This window comes from Perca fluviatilis, chromosome 16, assembly GCF_010015445.1.
Source record: "Perca fluviatilis chromosome 16, GENO_Pfluv_1.0, whole genome shotgun sequence".
Classification (NCBI taxonomy): domain Eukaryota; kingdom Metazoa; phylum Chordata; class Actinopteri; order Perciformes; family Percidae; genus Perca; species Perca fluviatilis.
The window spans coordinates 12,518,798-12,536,935 of NC_053127.1; the positions used below are offsets into that span (position 1 = coordinate 12,518,798).

Here is an 18,138-nt window from a genome sequence, read left to right on the forward strand (position 1 = left end):
AATTAGGCTAAAGCGTACTGAAAGCAGTGATGGTTGTAACTATTCTTCCTTTTTTAGAAGCATTACGTAAAGGATTACCAGGCCTACCAAATATGTGCATTTGTCTGTCTATAATCTTACAGACATATACCGACCAATACTCGGTTATGCTGTGTAGATCTGCTAGACGTGTCGACGTAGAGGTTTAGGAGTGAGGCGTGGGGAATGTTTAGGGTTAGGGTAAGAAAACAGGGCAAGCCAATCAGAGGCATTATAAGGCTACTCGCCAATATTTGCGTTCACAGCCCGACATCACACACCGTTCATAAACATTGCGATTTAATTCATTTTTGCTGGACATCGCATGCAGGTGTACTATGCTGTAAAATGACCGAATAGGCTACTTTTTCTGCTTCGATGAGACACTCTCTTCAATTCGGCATGTGTGCATGTAGTCATGGATTTCAATACAAAATCTTAGGCAGGTTTTAATTAAACAGAGACGTCAGAAGGATCACCCCCGTGTGTGCGGTGCTATGGAGTAGCGCTAACCAATTAGAAAAGCTTGAATGTTCAATCGATAAGAGCTTGTTGGTGGATTATATGTGTGCCGAATTGACGAGTGTCTCCTTGAATATCTGAAAAAGAAATTAACTACAATTTGGATATCTGTATCTCTGTTTATACGTAAGACATCATAGAACTGCCACATTCTTTAAAGAAGTTTGGAATGAATGTGCCAACAAAAACGTTTCCTGAGCACAAACACGTTCCGTCTATAGGTAGGTCTACACATTTGGAATTGTGACCACTAGATGGAGGTATAGTGTTATGTGACTTGATAGCTCATATTCTCTAGGTATAGGCTATTGTAGGCGAATCAGTATTAATAGGACAATCAATACTGAGAATTTCCCTTTCTCCGGATTTTGCTGTTAGTTATTTTTTTCCGAGCCACAACTAATTTGTGTGCGTGTAGGCTACATCCAGGCAGTGTGTGTGTGTGTGTGTGTGTGTGTGTGTGTGTGTGTGTGTGTGTGTGTGTGTGTGTGTGTGTGTGTGTGTGTGTGTGTGTGTGTGTGTGTACACTATGCATTTATCTGGTTAATACAAAGTAGTTACTATTTTCTGGGAAATTAATGTAACCAGCAGCACTATCAGCTGGTCTCAGGTTTGGCACACCCCATCCTGATAGCCATGTGTTTCATACTGCTTTTACTCAGATAATGTTGGGAGTTGAGTTTTAGTGAAGTGAGTTGAGGAAGCTATAAGTCAAAGCCTAAAGATTAGTTATTTATAGTTTGTAGTTTAACACTTTGTATGGTCTTAGTTTCATAGATCATTGTATTTTCTATTTTATTTTACTTATAGGCTACTAAGAAATTGCACCATATAGAAAAATGTGTGTGAGGGGAAGATGCCCTCGAAGCATTTTGTCCCACACCACTTATGTCCTACTAGGCTACAGATGTGAATTTTACATATTTTGGTCCAACCTAAAGAATAGTTCCTCACACAAATCTCTATATTTGTTTTTTCAAAATCTGTGATCACAATGTTAGATGAGGCATTACGGATGCCATACAGCACTATTTCTAATTTCTTCACAAATTTGCTATGGCCAATTCCCACAGGTGCTGCTAGCTCACCTTAAACTACCTGAACTTACTGCGACTGTCAGGCCACATTGTTACAAATGTGTTCCTTAAATCGACGGTTCCCAAACCAAGGACTCACAATAGATAGTTTCGCCTTTGTAATTGCTTAAGTTAGAAGGGGAAATCATTATTTGGCGGAAGTGCTTACAAATGAGGGGTCACAAATGAGGGGTCACAAGAAGAAATTTTTTTTATTCTAAGGGGCCAAAAAGGTTGGGAACCACTAGTAACTTGGTGTACCTTCATGGTGAATCAAAAGGCCTGTAATGTGTCTACTTTTTAGTACAAAAATGTACCACCCCTGTACCTCTATAGCAGATATTTGACATGTTAAGTGTTTTATGACAGTGAGTTATTTTAATAAATAAGCATGATTGATTTAGTGCTAATCAGGGACAGCAGGATCAGCTGTGTTCCCTTAATCCTAATAAAATAAAAGAGTACATAATCACTATGTATTAAAGGTTACCAGGCACATTACCTCCCTTTTTCAGGTACAAAAGCACCACCCGTGTGTGTGTGTGTGTGTGTGTGTGTGTGTGTGTGTGTGTGTGTGTGTGTTTGTGTGTGTTAGGGCTGCACAATATATTGTAATGCAATGCAATGATTTCCTTTTATTTGTTTTAAAAGCAACCTGCAATTTGTTGAGTACAGAACTGAGCACATTTAAATATCTGTTTATTTATTGCAAGTAATATCGTTATTGCAATATTCAACAACATGATCGCATATTGCATATTTTCTTCATATCGTGCCGCCCTAGTGTGTGTGTGTGTGTGTGTGTGCGTGTGTGTGTGTGTGTGTGTTTGTTAAGGATTCCTATTGCTTAAATGGTTTTGATGAGCATACGTGGCAAGACTGTGCATGCTGCTGCAACAGTAGAGGTCACTGAAGGAAATACTGTGTGGAGTCTGTCACAACCACAAGAAATGTGTCAAAAACTTTTGCAACAAAAGAGACAGACTAGCAGACCCTTTTTTAGTTCAGAGTTCCGCAGGCTGTGATGCAGTTCTGTAAATTAATATGACTTTTGTTTGGTGTTACAAGAACCACAACTGCCTTTGTTGCAGCCAACAGGGACACCCCAAAATAAATATACCAATACGTTAACTTTTGCCTTTCACATACCTCAAAAAAAATATGTATTTTTGTGAAAATCAACAACAATGGACACAACATGAAGTGGAAGATTTATGACACCTTTAAACAAATAAAAACTGAAATATTGGTGCAAATTATCAGCCCTTAAGTTAATACTTTGTAGCCACCTTTGCTGCGATACACTGTAAGTCGCTGGGGTATGTCTCTACAGTTTTGCACATCGAGAGACGACTTTTGCCCATTCCTCCTTGCAAAACAGCTCGAGCTAGTGATGGAGGAGAGCTTTAACACATAACATGATCTTACCTGATATTTTATTTGTAACCATTCCATTGTAGATTTGCTTATTTGACATTGTTGTGAAACAAATCTATCCATCTCAGTCTGCAACTCCATCATCAAATCTTATTTGTCCATCATCTTCCATCAATTTAACCATCTTCCCTGTCCCTGCTGAAGAAAAGCAATATACCCTAAGTGGGTGTGCAGGGTGCGGTTCTACCACTACTCATTAAACTAACATTTGTTGTCCAGTGCTTGCAACTAAAGTCAGTGCCATAACCGCCGCGGGTATGAAGTAGGGGGACGCGGGAAACTGTATCAACCCCTTAACCACATAAATAGTTTAAATATTTTCTATATGACTGATTACAAAAAAATATGAAATGTGCGGAAACGTTAAATACTTGGACTGTACATACATTTTGTGGAAGTTGTGGCTGTGGCCTGGAACTTCACACAAATGACCTGGTAATTATAGCTATGAAGACCTCAACAAGTCATGAAATTGCCTGAATAGTGGCTCACTGGAAGGATCTTTACCTGGAACATCTTGCATGGGCATCCTTTGTTTTTCGTTTACCCATTAGCTTCCACAAAGTGGGCGTTGGTCTTCAATTAAAAAAATGACAGAATAACAAAAAACTATTTAAATCACTCATCATCAATAAAACAAGAAAAGGTAAAACAAATCTGAAAATAACTTAAATAACTGAAAGGGTAGACAATAGAAACTTTCAATGAAAATAGAAACAAGAATAGACAACAAATCTACAATAGAAATCAAAAGGTTCCAGCAATACAAATAATTAAAAGTAATAATTAAAATAACAAGATCTTTGTGACTTTGTGTTGCTGGTTTGTCTGTCTGTTAGTGCTGTATGCACTTTCATCTACCCGATCCCTTATGCAACTTTTTAACTTAAATCTATTTATTTATTTTATCCTGGCATGAATGTTGTGTTTTTAATATTGTGTTATGCCGTCAATGCGGAGCTGCTAAACTGCTTTTCGTTGTCTGCAAAACAATGACAAATAAACTATTCTATTCTAAAAATGTAATTTTATCTGTTTTATGTTGTTGGGGAGCATATTCCAGGCAGAAGAAAATCTTTAAATAGCACAAAACATATATACAGAAAGAATAAATGTCTGTAACATTAGTTTTATTCTGCTGAGAAGATGTGTACAGACCAGACCTCTGTATCCAAATGTGCCACTAGGTGGAGTGCAGAGTAGCCACATGGTAACAAACGACCTGTGTCACTGAGTCCATTACATCATAGTTTTAGTTACAGAAAGTTTAAACACATGGACGCAGAAAGAAAGAGTTCCTTTTCATATCTTCTACCTTTTCAACAGAAGCTATAATGTGTTTAATGTTGTACCTTTTAATATGATTTTTGTAGACTGGTTCTGGCTTTTCCTTTTGAAAAGACTCACTTTGATAACTGTTAGCACTGTTATAGCAAAGTAGAGCCCATTGACACTTCAAAATTTTTCTATTCAGCAGCTTCCAACCGATTCCAGCATAAATCCAGGGAATTGGGGCTGTCACTCAATAGTCACCTCATGTCCAATCACTTTAATTAAAATATACGTTAACAACAGTGGTTGACAGCGTGTCTGAGATCAATTACAAACTTTAAGGTTTTGTCAAGTGAGATCTAGCTCCTCCACTCGGTTGATAACATACGTATACTGTGTGAAAGGACAAAATACATAGTTCAGATGCCTTGAATAAAACTGATATAAATTGTTATTAAAAAAAGCCTATACTTCCAACTCTGTGACCCCGGTTTCTCACAAACCGGGGTCACAAAGGCCCCTCGAGCTCGTCTTGCTTACGGGGCAAATCCGCCATTTAACGGCTTTCAACTGTGATTTGCTGACCAGCTGCTGACTTGTGTTTTCATCCCAGTGGCCCATTGCCATTTCACTGGTGATTACACTGCTACAGAGCTCCAGAGAGCTGAACAATGCCCGAGAGCTTTACATGTCACCAGTGTCATCGGCCGCAAAGAATAGGAGGCCGCTATTGAGCGAAATATCAGCCTGTTTACAGTGAGGGGCCTCGATGGGCGGGCGGACGGGCGGGCGGGGGCGGGCGTGGGGCGGCGGGGGATGGATGCATGTGAGGGTGTGTGTGTCTACATGTCAATACCTACAGAAGACTGTGACTGTGAATGCAAAGGGTTTGGTGTGTGTGTTTAGAGATTATGTGGTCTCAGGGAGTGTGACGGGTTCTACAACCTAGACAGAGATTGTTTGTCAGCGGTGATACATTCAGATGTGTGTGTGTGTGTGTGTGTGTGTGTGTGTGTGTGTGTGTGTGTGTGTGTGTGTGTGTGTGTGTGTGTGTGTGTGTGTGTGTGTGTGTGTGTGTCCCATAGAAAGACAGAGAGGGATGCACAACGGACAACACATCATGGTTTTAAAGGGAGTTAGATTCTGGACTCTTTCTAGTCTCTGGTGATCACCCGGCAACCCCACGGTGACATCACATTACACATCACACACACAGTCTTACATCTTAAAAGTTAAATTTTAAGATGTTTACAGTTAAATTATCTAAATGATCTCAATTTATTACAAAATAAATGTACAGTTATGCAGAAACTTCAGTCACTCAGAATCAGTCAAACGGATCCATCAATGAGCAGAACCGATCCAGTGTGGGATCGCACATTTGAGTGGGTCATGTCTCGCAAGCTGCATGTTGTGTTGATGTTGTTATGAGCAGGACAAAGTGTAGCCTGGCAGCGACAAAAGAGAGAGAGAGAGAGAGAGAGAGAGAGAGAGAGAGAGAGAGAGAGAGAGAGAGAGAGAGAGAGAGAGAGAGAGAGAGACGTAAAGAGAAGGATACAGAACAGAGGGACTAGAAGGTATTGTCACCACTGGTCTGACACTGATGTGTCATGGCTTGTTTTCTATGTGAGGACCAAAAACACACCCCTCCATGACAAAACACATTTTCAGCATTTCACTGTCGAAACCTGACTTCTAAGATTGGGAATAATAATAATAGCAGTCTTTAAATGGACTAGCTCTTAAAATGTTACTGTTATACCAAATAGTCTTTCAAAATTGAATGCAGGTATCTTTTCATTGCGGTGGTCATTGTTTGTTTGTTTTGTTCAAAGAGTTACTTAACACTGCCTGAAAATCTAGTTTTTTGCCAACCTCCAGCAGTTTAACTTCTCACCTTGCTGCAGTGATGTAGATGTGTGCTCTTTAAGACCACCCCATGGCATCCATGTTGTTACAGGTGCCACAAAGCACATTTCTGACCACACCACACATGGCTGGGTATGAAATAGACTTTCAACCGTTTTGTTTTTTGTAGTAGTAGCAAGTACTAAAACCTTGGCTGGAATATGTGACTATAAAAACATCTGTTGTTGTTACCTGAGCTTTTGTACAAAATGCGGTGATTAGAAAATAAAAGATTAGCTTTAAAGAGGGGTGTCGTAAATGGTCTGAATGCGTTTTGTTCTTTTAATCACATATGATTTTAATCTAAATATACTGCTGCCAAGATGCACTCATGCATTTGTTTTTTTCAGTTAAACGAAGAATTACAAAACTCAATGAACATTTTAAAGATGAAGAGTGAAATCTATAGCACACCCAAACATTGTATTCAGGCAGGAATTTGACATTTGACTGTTTGCTTTTCTCACCTGGAGGACTGGCTGGTCCTGTCCACACCCATGTGAAGTTGGGGGATTTTTTTAGGGGGGATTTTGGAGGGGTGTTGGTGCTGCTGCGTTTTGCAGAATCTCATTTTCAAAGGGGTTTTGTATTGTACTGCACTCAATTCTACTTAATTGAGTATTTAGTTTAATTTCCAACTTCAAAGTCTGGACTCAGGACAATGCTGCTAGTAGATTGATTTAAAATATACAGTACAACGTCAAGATTTCAGGTTAAAATGGAGCTAAAATGAAAAACAAAGTACTGTATTCTCTTCTTGGTTTGAAAAAAAAAAACTTCTCATTCTCATGTTTTAAAGTTCTTGTGTTTAATGTGACTACAAGAAATGTACATTCAGTCACAAGTTTATGTAATGATGTGGTCAGTTTATTAATAGCATGTCATACATTTATATATAGACATTTAATAAAAAAAATGTAATCAGTTGTACAGGCAGAGTGCCAGCACTAATGAGGGCCAGGCTCTATTACTTATTGGACTCATGAGTCAGTAGCACCCATCAGAGTAGGACAGGTATGAGGAAGAGTTGGAAAAAGTGTGTGTGAGTGTGTGATGGATGTAAATTCATGGGGTCACAAATGGCACAAGATAGATACACATGTTAATGGTAAACTCTTTCTTTGTCTAGAGTTCCTGGCTTCTCCTGTACACCCATTAACACGCCCGCCATTCAAACACAGAGAAGTAGCAACCAATGCTGCGCCCTTCATAATAATGCAGCCATTAACACTATGCGGTGAGAAACACATGTCACAATCGGTACTGACTCACGGCATATCTCAGGCTTTAGTCATAAACATAGGGGGAATCCTGCAGGCTGTGTGCAGGAGCTGAAGTCTTTATAAACTCTCTCTGCAGAGAAACCCCTGCACTGTTTGTCAGCGACATGATACACTTCACATATTTTCAAATATTTTTGAAAATATTTTGAGCACGTAGGCTACTTCCACAATGCGTTTTCATGACTCAACCAACTCCTTCTTATCAGTTATTGGCTGGAACACTGTTTGTTATGGTTCGTGGTGCAGGTTGGCGCAGTTTGTTTTTGTTGCCGTTTGTGGAGCCTGGGCTGTCTTCAGAGACCGCGTTTTTTTACAGTGTGTTCAGGGGACAGGCAGCTAGCGGATAGTGAGGAGATGTTTGCTGTATGTGACAAAAAAATGTTGTAGCCTAAAAAACGCGTCACATCACTTAGAGCACCTTTAAAAAGTCAACTTTTGGTGCAAAAGAGTTTTCAGCTTTGTGACGATGCATATCCAGCTGATCCAAGAGCCTGAAAGACTTTATTTAGCTTAAGAAGTAGGAGCATTTTCCTCAACACATAACAAACACTTTATCCTTCTGTTTATCAGAAAAATAGAAATTTAAAATCACTAAATTTGGAGATCCATGATTTTCACTGGACAGGAAGCTATAAGACATTTTTAAACTACAAAGTAGCCTAACTAAAGCTGTCAGACATATGTAGTGGAATAAAAAGTGCAACAGTTGCCTCTGAGATGTAGTGGAAGAAGTAGGCTATAAAATGTCATAAAATGGAAATACTCAAAATACAAGTAGGCTACCTTGAATTTGTAGCCTATAAGTAGGCTACAGTAGGCTACTTTAGTAGCCTAAATGTAGTAGCTAGCCTAGGCTACACACAAATGGACCCAACACACACACACACACGCACACACACACACACACACACACACACACACACACACACACACACACACACACACACACAGATTGGTTTAAGTGTGTGTGTGTACACACACTTAAACCAATCTGGTATGATAAAATTATAAAGCTTTATAAAAAAAAACGGGGGGAAAACTGGACTCAAGACAGTGAGGGGACACAGGCAGCTCCGGTGTGGACAGATATTTAATGAGGTAACGGTGATTTGTGGACGCGTTCAGCCCATGGATGTATTAAGAGAACGGTTCAGACCATAGACAGTAAAAGACGGCGAGACCGACGTCATAAGAGCTCCGCGATGCGTTCAAGTATATCTGAAAAATGTGTCGCAGAAATGACGTTATGGGCAATTAAGTAAGTAAATGCAGTGAAAGGAAAATAAAGGAAATAATAAGTAGGCATACAACTACCTGTTTGATATTATTTTTGTTAGTGTGTATATCGTTTTACATGCTTTGTTCCTCACAAATACATGAATGGTATAAACATTAAATCAAACCAACTCCAAAAGGTGCTGTGTTCTGGCTCGAATGACTACGTTAAATAAAACAAGTTGCATAGATATCTTAATAATTGCATAATTTATAGCCTATAACAATGTTAGCTACTATTCTGAAAGTGACCATTCTGAGTAACTTAACTTTTGATACTTAAAATAGCCTATATTTTGCTACAAAACAGTAACATTTTTAATTCTGGACTTTTACTTTTAGTAGCCCTTTTTTTCATTTTTGGTTTTACAACTTTTACTTAAGTAAAAGATTTGAATACTTCAACCAATGATAGCCTACTGGTGTTAAATGTAACAAACATGTTGCTGTGTTGTGATGTGAAATGAAGGTGCATTGTCCATATATGCTATTCAATTCAATTCAATTGTATTCATAGTATCAAATCATAACAAGAGTTATCTCGAGACACTTTACAGATAGAGTAGGTCTAGAGCAGTGGTTCCCAACCTTTTTTCCTTGGCGCCCCCCCTACTCATGTCTAAGAAAAGCTGTAACTCTTGAGATAGAGCCTTACTTTCTTTTTTGATACAGAGGAGTTATCAGCACTTTTACGTTTCTCCGCCATGTTTCATTCATAAAATAGTGATGCCGTAAAACGAGGATGATAGTAGCTGCTGACAGCAAGGGTCCCAGGTTAAGAGGTCCCGGAGGTTTGGCCTACTAAGTAGCCTGCCTACAATTTTAAGCGAGAACAAAAATATATAGTTTTCATACAGACTTTTGTATACATTACATATTCTAGTGTATTATCATAATTTGTTTAACATGTGACTTTTTTTTTTTTTACCTCAAACCAGATAAAGGCCCCCCTATGATCTTTGCCGCCCCCCTGAGGGGTGCCCGGACCCCAGGTTGGGAACCACTGGTCTAGACCACACTCTATAATTTACAAAGACCCAACAATTCCAGTAATTCCCACAAGAGCAAGCATTTAGTGTGACAGTGGTGAGGAAAAACTCCTTTTAGGCAGAAACCTTGAGTGGTGAGTACAACTTCCTTTTAGGGAGAAACCCTCGGACAGACCCAGGCTCTTGGTGGGCGGCTGTCTGCTGGTGCCAGTTGGGGGTATTCATATAGGCTATGTTAATAGAAGTTGCTACGTAGTAGTTAATGTTATAGGCTATATGTGTGTGTGTTTTATTTAATCTTTAAGATGATAGTTTTGCATTTTAATTAAAGCTTGTATTGAAGGCAGCTATAGTTTAATGTGTCTAGATATATTGCTTCAGAAAATATTACAAAATGGTGCATTAAGAACCTGGCGTAGTGAGCATTTTTTAGTTTACTTTTTCAAAACTGGGTTGGTTGATTTCTCTTTTAAACACTAAATCAAACTAGATTAAACAGCTAACTTAATGGCAAAATGTATTCTCTCTCCATGATATATTTATTTCCTAAAACACTTGAACGCGCAAAACAAACGTGGCACTTCCGATATTGGGATTTAAGAGGTTTTACGACGAGGAAGCACTTGAAAGCAGCATCTCGACCTGACCCAGAAGCGCGCTCCCGGGATTACGTGGCTACGCCCCCTGTAAAATGTACGTGCGCGTACCCCTCTATCGCGTGGTAGGGATCATCCATATTGCTGGTAGTGGTGGAGGTAGGGTTGTAATCCTGCGAGGCCCTCGGACACGTTTCTTTATTTTTTTTTTTACGTATGTTTTAATTCGGCGCTGACTACTCTGCGTCTAGACTGAAGCTATTTTGGTCTAGTAGCGACAGAGGAGCGGCAGACTCCGCGGAACAACTTCAGATTTTCTTGAAATTGTAGGCGAATTCGGGCCGGGGGGAGGACTGGTAATCCTGAGGGGGGAAGAAAGACGGCGGTGGGAAATGGCCACTCAGGTGGAGGCTCTCCTGCCTGGCAACCCGCTTGCAAAGGCGGAGGAACACGGTAAAGTGATCTGCGGTGAGCCGGAGGATGAGGGAGGCGACGGGGCCAAGAGGCCGACGGGTGTCGCCGAACAGGGGAGCAGCAGCACCAGCAGCAGCAGCAGCGGCAGCAGCAGCCCAGGGCAGGGAGGGACCCCCGATACGGAGGAGCAAACCTCCAAAGAGGCGACAGAGGAGAGCAAAGGGGGTTGTGAAAGCGAAGATAAGCAGAACGAGGAAGGTGTTAAAGGCAGAAAGGAGTTTACTGAAGCTCCCCCGCCCAAGGTGAACCCGTGGACTAGGAAAATGAGTGCGGTGACCGTGGTCAGCGTGAATGGACAAGCACACCACGGTTTGTACCCTCCCTACATGTTGGTTTTACTGGCTGTCAGTGTTGTGTCGGTGTCTGTCCGTTCAGGTGTGGTCACACAAGATGACCGAGCAGCTGTCACGGGGGGATCAGATAGCATTTTATTGAAACCAAGAGTCAAGTGAGTGCATAAACAAGCCCGTTGTGTGGTCGCCCTCTTGTTGCTCCCTGCAAGCTGGATATAATTGGAGTGAAAGCCTCCCCCCTCCTTTTGCTAGTGAAGGCTATTCCTGGAGTTGTGGACCTAACGGGTGGCTGGTTACACAATGGATCACACCCTTAACAAAAAAAATTGAAATGCTACAACCGGTTTTCCCCCTAAAATTTAGGCTAAAAATTCCATATGCCTGGGTAGTTTTGCACCCCTTTAATCACGGGCTAAGATATATTAACTTTACCTATTTGAGTTGAAACTGTGTCGTCTCTACTTATCCTTTTATCATGATTTAAAGTTGAATGTCTAATGAATGGATTCTACTTGTTCTGCCCGTTTATGGACACGTTGTGTTGTAATGCAATGGAAGTTGCTGTGCTTGTGTCACCACAGACGACCTATATTCATATTAGTGCATCAAGTTTTGGTGTTATTTCTGGCATTTTTTTGGGGAAGGAGAACATGCTAATTCCAGCAGTGTCACCGTTCGTGCTTGCTGTAGTGACTTTAAACCTAATCAAGTCTGAGTAGCTCAAACGTCATGTTTGTTCATCACCATGTTCTCCCTCCCCTGTGTCTCATCTGCTGCTGCCACCCAGTCAGTCAAAAGCTCCCAGTGTTTGCCAAATATTTAATCCGGTCATTACTACTGTTTACACGTTTGTTTTGCAGGTTTTCAAAACACAGCCTCGCCAAAAATTAACGAGACATCCGCCCATGCCTCACATTGCATCAATTAGAAGAAAAGCCACGAGCCTGGCCGGCTTTGTAGCTGCTGCTTAGCCAGCTAACAATAGCACACCGACTCCCGAGTCCTCTTTGGCCTAGTGCGCCGTCAAGCCCTTCCCACTCAGATGTTAGCTTAGCTTCCAAGTTGCTATTGTGCATTCCTTTTCATCTGGTGTAAATCATGTCACCTTCCTAAAGATCGATTCTCGACACTGAAACATTGAACAGCGTGAAACATCTCGTTTAATCTCTAAAAAAAGGCAGCAGGCTTATTATGAGACGTCACGTGCTCACTCCACGTGTTACCCGAGAGAAAGGCATGGGCGCTGCTAGCTAGCTAACTAGCTACTTAGCTTGCCAACTGCGCCGGATCCGTGAAAAGTTTAGAGGCTAGATATTATTTGATGTGACCCCGTGTGAGGTAGGCTGGTTGTTTCGTGGTCAATAAGACGGTTGTCATGTCCTCTGGTGTGTCGTCAGCGCTAACCGGGCAGCGTTCTGCTTGTCCACCCAGCTAGCGATCGTTAGCATGGAAGCTAACACGCAGAGGGTCATCGTGGTTTCTGCATTATCTCACTTGTCCGGGCTAACTTTTTGTTTTGTTTTTACAACTAATTATGTTTTGTCATAAAAATACGCACGTGAATTTTCTCAAATCCAACAAGGATTGGCAAAATACAAGGCCACACTAATCTATAATGTGGAGTGATTATTAGTGCACATGGAGACTGCTTCTTCTCTGTTCTGTAGCAAGACAACGTGGTTTGTCTCACAGCCATGTGTGCGTTTTCCTGGACAGTGGCCGCTTTGCAGTTGCACAGTCAGGTAATAATGATTCTGACTGTGGCATGCCAGCGATTTCTGTTGTCCTTTTGTTTGCCAGCTGGTTGTTTGTTGCGTGTAACTAATGAAGACTCTGGGGCACAGCCTGTACCCTGAATCTGAACCAGTCTGGGTGCGTTTGGTCTGGTGGATGTGCTCAAAAAGCTGTCGCATCAGCAACTAAACCTGGCTGGGAGCCAGAGGTTGAGATAACCATGCAGTAGTGCTCTCTTTTTATGTTGCATTCAAAGACCAGGATGGTTAGATGGTAATTGTGGTTCCAAACCCCCTATTTGACCCTGTTATACCAACCCTACTACAGAGCTCGAACAAAGTCTTTAAAGTTTTGAACATTCTTGATGTGTTCAATGTTAGGAATATATATGAATTTCAATATCTTCTTGAAAAATGCTGTATTTTCAACATAATCTCGTGTTTCCTCGACCAAAATCAAGAATGTTTTAATGTTTGAAGTGGAAAAATCCTGTCATCATTTGTTTGTCTCCTGGCCATGATCAAAACAAACCGAGTTAATATGAACAGCTGATAAAATAAACAAAGTGACAATATATAGGTTTACTGTAAATTTTTCTTTGAAGATGGGTTAGGGCATCCTCGGAAAAGTTCTTGTCCTACAATGTTTCATTTTAGTCAAAGTGATTAACTAAGAAGTGGAGTCTTTTTAACAGGTAGACGTCTCTCTAATCAGTCATGTGTACTCAGTGTGTCCTTGAACAGACCCTGGACTTCTGTCCTGGATAAGAACACCAGCTGACGGCTGAAAACGTATTTCCACGGCCCAGGCAGCTTGTTTTTAGAAACACAGTAGGAGTGATCCTAAATGGATTTGGATTCTGAATAAGCAGCACATTTTTACAGTCACCTCAGGTATGCTACTACTGACTGGGTTTACTTTACTGTTTGTTTTTTTTTTGCTATAAGGATACAGTGGCAAGAATGTCAAAGGGAAAGCAATTACATTAAACCTGTAGTATATTCTGCCACCATCATACAACAAAGTTAACCCTTGTGTTTACTTCGGGTCAAATTGACCCATTTTCAATTTTTGTTTCATATCAGAAAATATGGGTCGTCGAAATAAGCGCTGAAAATGTGTAGAAGAAAAATTTACCAATTTAAAACGTTGGAAAAAGCAAAAACAAACTGAAAAAAAGGCGTCAAACGTCGCCGGTTGACGTGAAGACAACACAAGGGTTAAAACATCATTAGCGTCACCACCCACCTCTTGTTAAATATCATTCATTCACCTCATTCATTTCTATGAGAAATAAGATAAGGCATTAGCTTCTGGTTGTGAATTTGAGTTTAGTTTGATTGAGCTTTGACAAGCAAAATTACAAGGCTCTCGAATGTCCAGCCAGTTAGAGTGGGTAAGCCTGCCCTCTCGTTCTAGATTGTTTATATCCTTGTTTACATAATGCATGGCAAAATAATGCAAGGAATGGAGGGATGCTGCTTGGCTGCAGAGGTTAACGGCAGGAAAGTGTTTGATAAGAAGCTGTAGAATTTACAGCTTGATGGATTGCTGTTGGTAGCCCCGTCTGCCTCGCTAGCTGTTTAAGCTTACAATCTGCCTACACTTCTTCCTGTCATGCCTCCCTTTTGCGAGAGAACATGACTAAATTTCAGCAAGTGAAATCCGGTTTTACTGCACCATTACTGGGGCAGCTTGGACTGTAATTTTGAAGCAGGTCTGACATTTACATTTCTGCCATTTATCTGAATGACTTCTCTGTTTATGATGCGTCATGTGACACGGTTTGTGCAGCACTGAAGATAATCTACTAGGGCTGCTCCCTCTTAGTCGATTAGTCGACTAATTGGTCGTTTTGGTCTTAGTCAACTTAGATTTCTTTAGTTGATTAGTCATGTTTTATGCTTTTTTCATGCTGAATGACTTATTTCCAAGAAACGTACGAGCACACCTCTGGTAAACACAAGAATTAAAGTGCCGCTTTTGCATGACTCTTTGCGGAGAAACTCAGATTTACAGATCTGTCGATTAAATCAACTAATCGATTAGTCGATACAATTGAATGAGTGTTAGTTGACTAAGAATTTCTTCAATCGAGCACAGCCCTATAATCTACAGTATGTTGCTTTGTATGTTTTCCTGAACGTTGGAATTTGTTGCAGAAATTTAGAGCAGTTGAACAGAAACAGTAAGGCAGTCAGGCAACAATGTATGAATTCATCACACTAACCTGATGCAGTTGTTGCACCTTTATTTTTCTGACTCTTTTGTGCGTTTTAAAGGCCAGGACACACAACCAACATAAAAGTAACTAGCAGCGACCAAGGCAGAGTTTTGTTGCCTCACTTTGCCCTTGTCTGGGCCAAAAAGTCTTAAGACCAAAAAAAACTATGCCCAACTAGCGTGTGCATTCTGCACCTGCACGGAAGAAATAACTGTCCATATCAGCAGTTGGCGGTAGTCTGTATGAATCATTCAAAAAGGGAAACCGGAAGGCCGACAGGACGGATTCAAGAGGCTGGCTAGCCAGCTAGCATTTTAACAACACAACCCGATGTTGAAAGAACAAATTATATTTACTGTGCAATAGCGAAACAAAACGCAACCATTTATGAACAGTTTCTATGTGTTACAAATATTAGCTAATCTGGGCTTGTAACACAAAGGAACACAGCAACTAAAGGCTAACCTAGCCTGTAACATTAATCCCCCTGTCTCCTTTCCACTGCGTGTTGCCTTTAACGGGAGAATGGGACTACATTTGCCTGGATGAGTGTGTGGTTCCTACGTAAGAGGGGGTCGTGCTGTGTTAAACTGACTCACCCAGACTCTGCACTTCTGAAAATGGCTGCTGGCTTCGGTGACCATGCCGTCGCTCCAGGTCCGTTGCCCCACATGCTCCGTTGGCTTTCTCGCCGGGCCAGCCCCACTCTTCCTTTCTTCCTTAGTGTTGTAGTTCCGGTTTTGGAAGGTGTTTTTACCCAAGTTGTGGGAAAACAAGTTTAGTCTTTCCGCGTCTTGTCTTCAATAGTGTTCTCTGTGTGTTAAGCGTGTGGTTTGCAGCCGTCAGCGTGCCGTTTCCATGCTACTCACCGAACGCCTGACATTGACCAACGCCCAACCGCCAGCCGGGTGCGTCAGGTAAAACTAAACTGTCTTCAACGCAACCTTTCAGTGTATATTTTGAAGGTTTATGGTCCAGAATCTGAATGAATCCCCCAGACAAGTAGGCTCAGTTCCTCTGAACCATTAAATTCATCAGTGTATTTTGGCCCCAGAGGAAGTTAATGGTGAATTAGTGATAAATGCTAGCAGTGCTGTTGCCCGCCTTGTTCAGAAAGGTCACCACCAAACAATGGAACCAGTGTTTTGTTTTGTTTTTTATAAAGCAGGCCCTCCTTAAATATTATATTTCATTCATTCAGGTAGTCGAAATGGTAAAATGTCCAGGCTGCAAAGAAAAGCAATGCAAAACCAAGATGTGTTGATGGCAAGAAGATGCAACATGAACCAGAAAGTCAAGTTTGAAGGTTTCACAGATGCCAAGACATTGTACATTTTACACTCCTCTAGAAGACCAACCCAAGATCCAAAGCTATACTGTATTTCTGCTTTTATTTATTTATTTATTATTGAACATTGGCTTCCCTTCTTACCATTTGCTTTACAACGCATGGATTCAGACTATTGACACGGTCAGAGAGAGAAATCGAGAGAAATGTCTTGATGAGTTGCAGTTGAAAATAACCAAATTGGTACTCATGTTCATTCATTCAACCTTTAATTTTGAATCGAAAGATCAAGGGTGACCCTCATTTGCAACTACATTTAGTAATTGCAGTCAAGAATGGAGACCATTTCAAGAATAGACCATCATAAGAAAGACAGAAAGACAATACAACTTTCTGAATTGATGAATATAATTTGATAAATAAATTAGGCTAATACCGATAGAAAAAGTACAATTATGTATGTGAAAATGTTCTGCCTAAGTAAATGCATGTTTTTTTTTCAAATTGTTTTTGGTTTGAATGCCATCATCTGATTTGGCTCCAAGCCCCACAGTGAAAGCTCAACTTTCTGCTGCGTGGCATCTATCTATCTATCTATCTATCTATCTATCTATCTATCTATCTATCTATCTATCTATCTATCTATCTATCTATCTATCTATCTATCTATCTATCTATCTATCTATCTATCTCACACACACAAAATACATACATACAGGTATTAAACAATCCAGTATTTTGAAGGGATGTTAATAATTAACCCGTTTATCAGTTAATTCCCAAAAATTATTTTGACCGAGTAATGCTCTCAGTTAAAAAGAATATTTTTTAAACCAGAAATAAAAACTGCAGCACCAAAAGTATGTCCGAGCATCCTGGATGGGTTAGTGAGGGTCGGCTATCTAGTATTTTGGCTTTGGTATAATTTTAAAGCAGAACTTTTTTTTTTTTTTTTTATGAAAAATTGGGGGATATTCCTACAGTTATTAATTGGATATTTTAAAAATGATACCCTGTCCAAGTACAGCCTAATAAAAAGTTCATATTCTTTTTGCATTTGCAAAGAATGCATGTTGACATGCAGCGCTATTCTGTAGTTGAGGTGTGACACCCCTCCTGGTCAAAGAGTCAAGACTGACTGGCAGGAAAATGAATAAATGTAGGTTAGAAGCATTAGCATTCTTTTAGCATATTGCAGGGACCTTAATACTTGCGAATGCAGTCCTCTCTGTTTGAAACTTTGGGTTGGAAGGCACCTTTGAATGAAATCGTCACACTTTGTATAACATGACTTTTGGCTAATTTATAAGTAAGCTTTTTGACTAAAATAATAGAGCAACATCAGGCAGGGAGTTGTGAATTTAAAATAAAAGTTTCTATTATATGATTTTGGCAACACTTTGCTTTCTCCTCATTTTTATTTAGAATGTATAAACAGTATATAAACATTTAGCATAATGGTTATAACACTAATGTAGCTGTGCACAGATAAAGGGTTATTTTTATCAATGTGAGGAAAGTGTTATAACTTCTCCTATGAAGATGTATTTTGTTTGATCAAGTTTAGCATTTTATGGGTGTCCGCAGCCACAGGATGAGTTACAGTTGTTGACAAATACATTAATATGCGCTTATATCTGCTTACAACTACATTAGTATGTTATAAAACGAAATAAATGTTCACATACTGCTTATAAATGTTGAATGGGGGCAGTTAAAGTAAAGGGTCATTATTTTCTTGTTTTTTGA

General features: G+C 40.2%; 1 protein-coding gene across 2 annotated transcripts in view; it reads left to right on the plus strand.

The window, feature by feature from the left end:
- The first annotated feature begins 10,517 nt into the window (after positions 1–10,517).
- larp1 (La ribonucleoprotein 1, translational regulator) overlaps positions 10,518–18,138 on the plus strand; it is a 59,272-nt gene continuing 51,651 nt past the window's right edge. For both annotated transcript variants that reach the window (XM_039777151.1, XM_039777152.1), the window contains exon 1: positions 10,518–11,159. In XM_039777151.1, the coding sequence (XP_039633085.1) occupies positions 10,769–11,159 (391 nt within the window). In that variant the 5' untranslated portion in view covers positions 10,518–10,768. The remainder of the gene's footprint in view (positions 11,160–18,138) is intronic.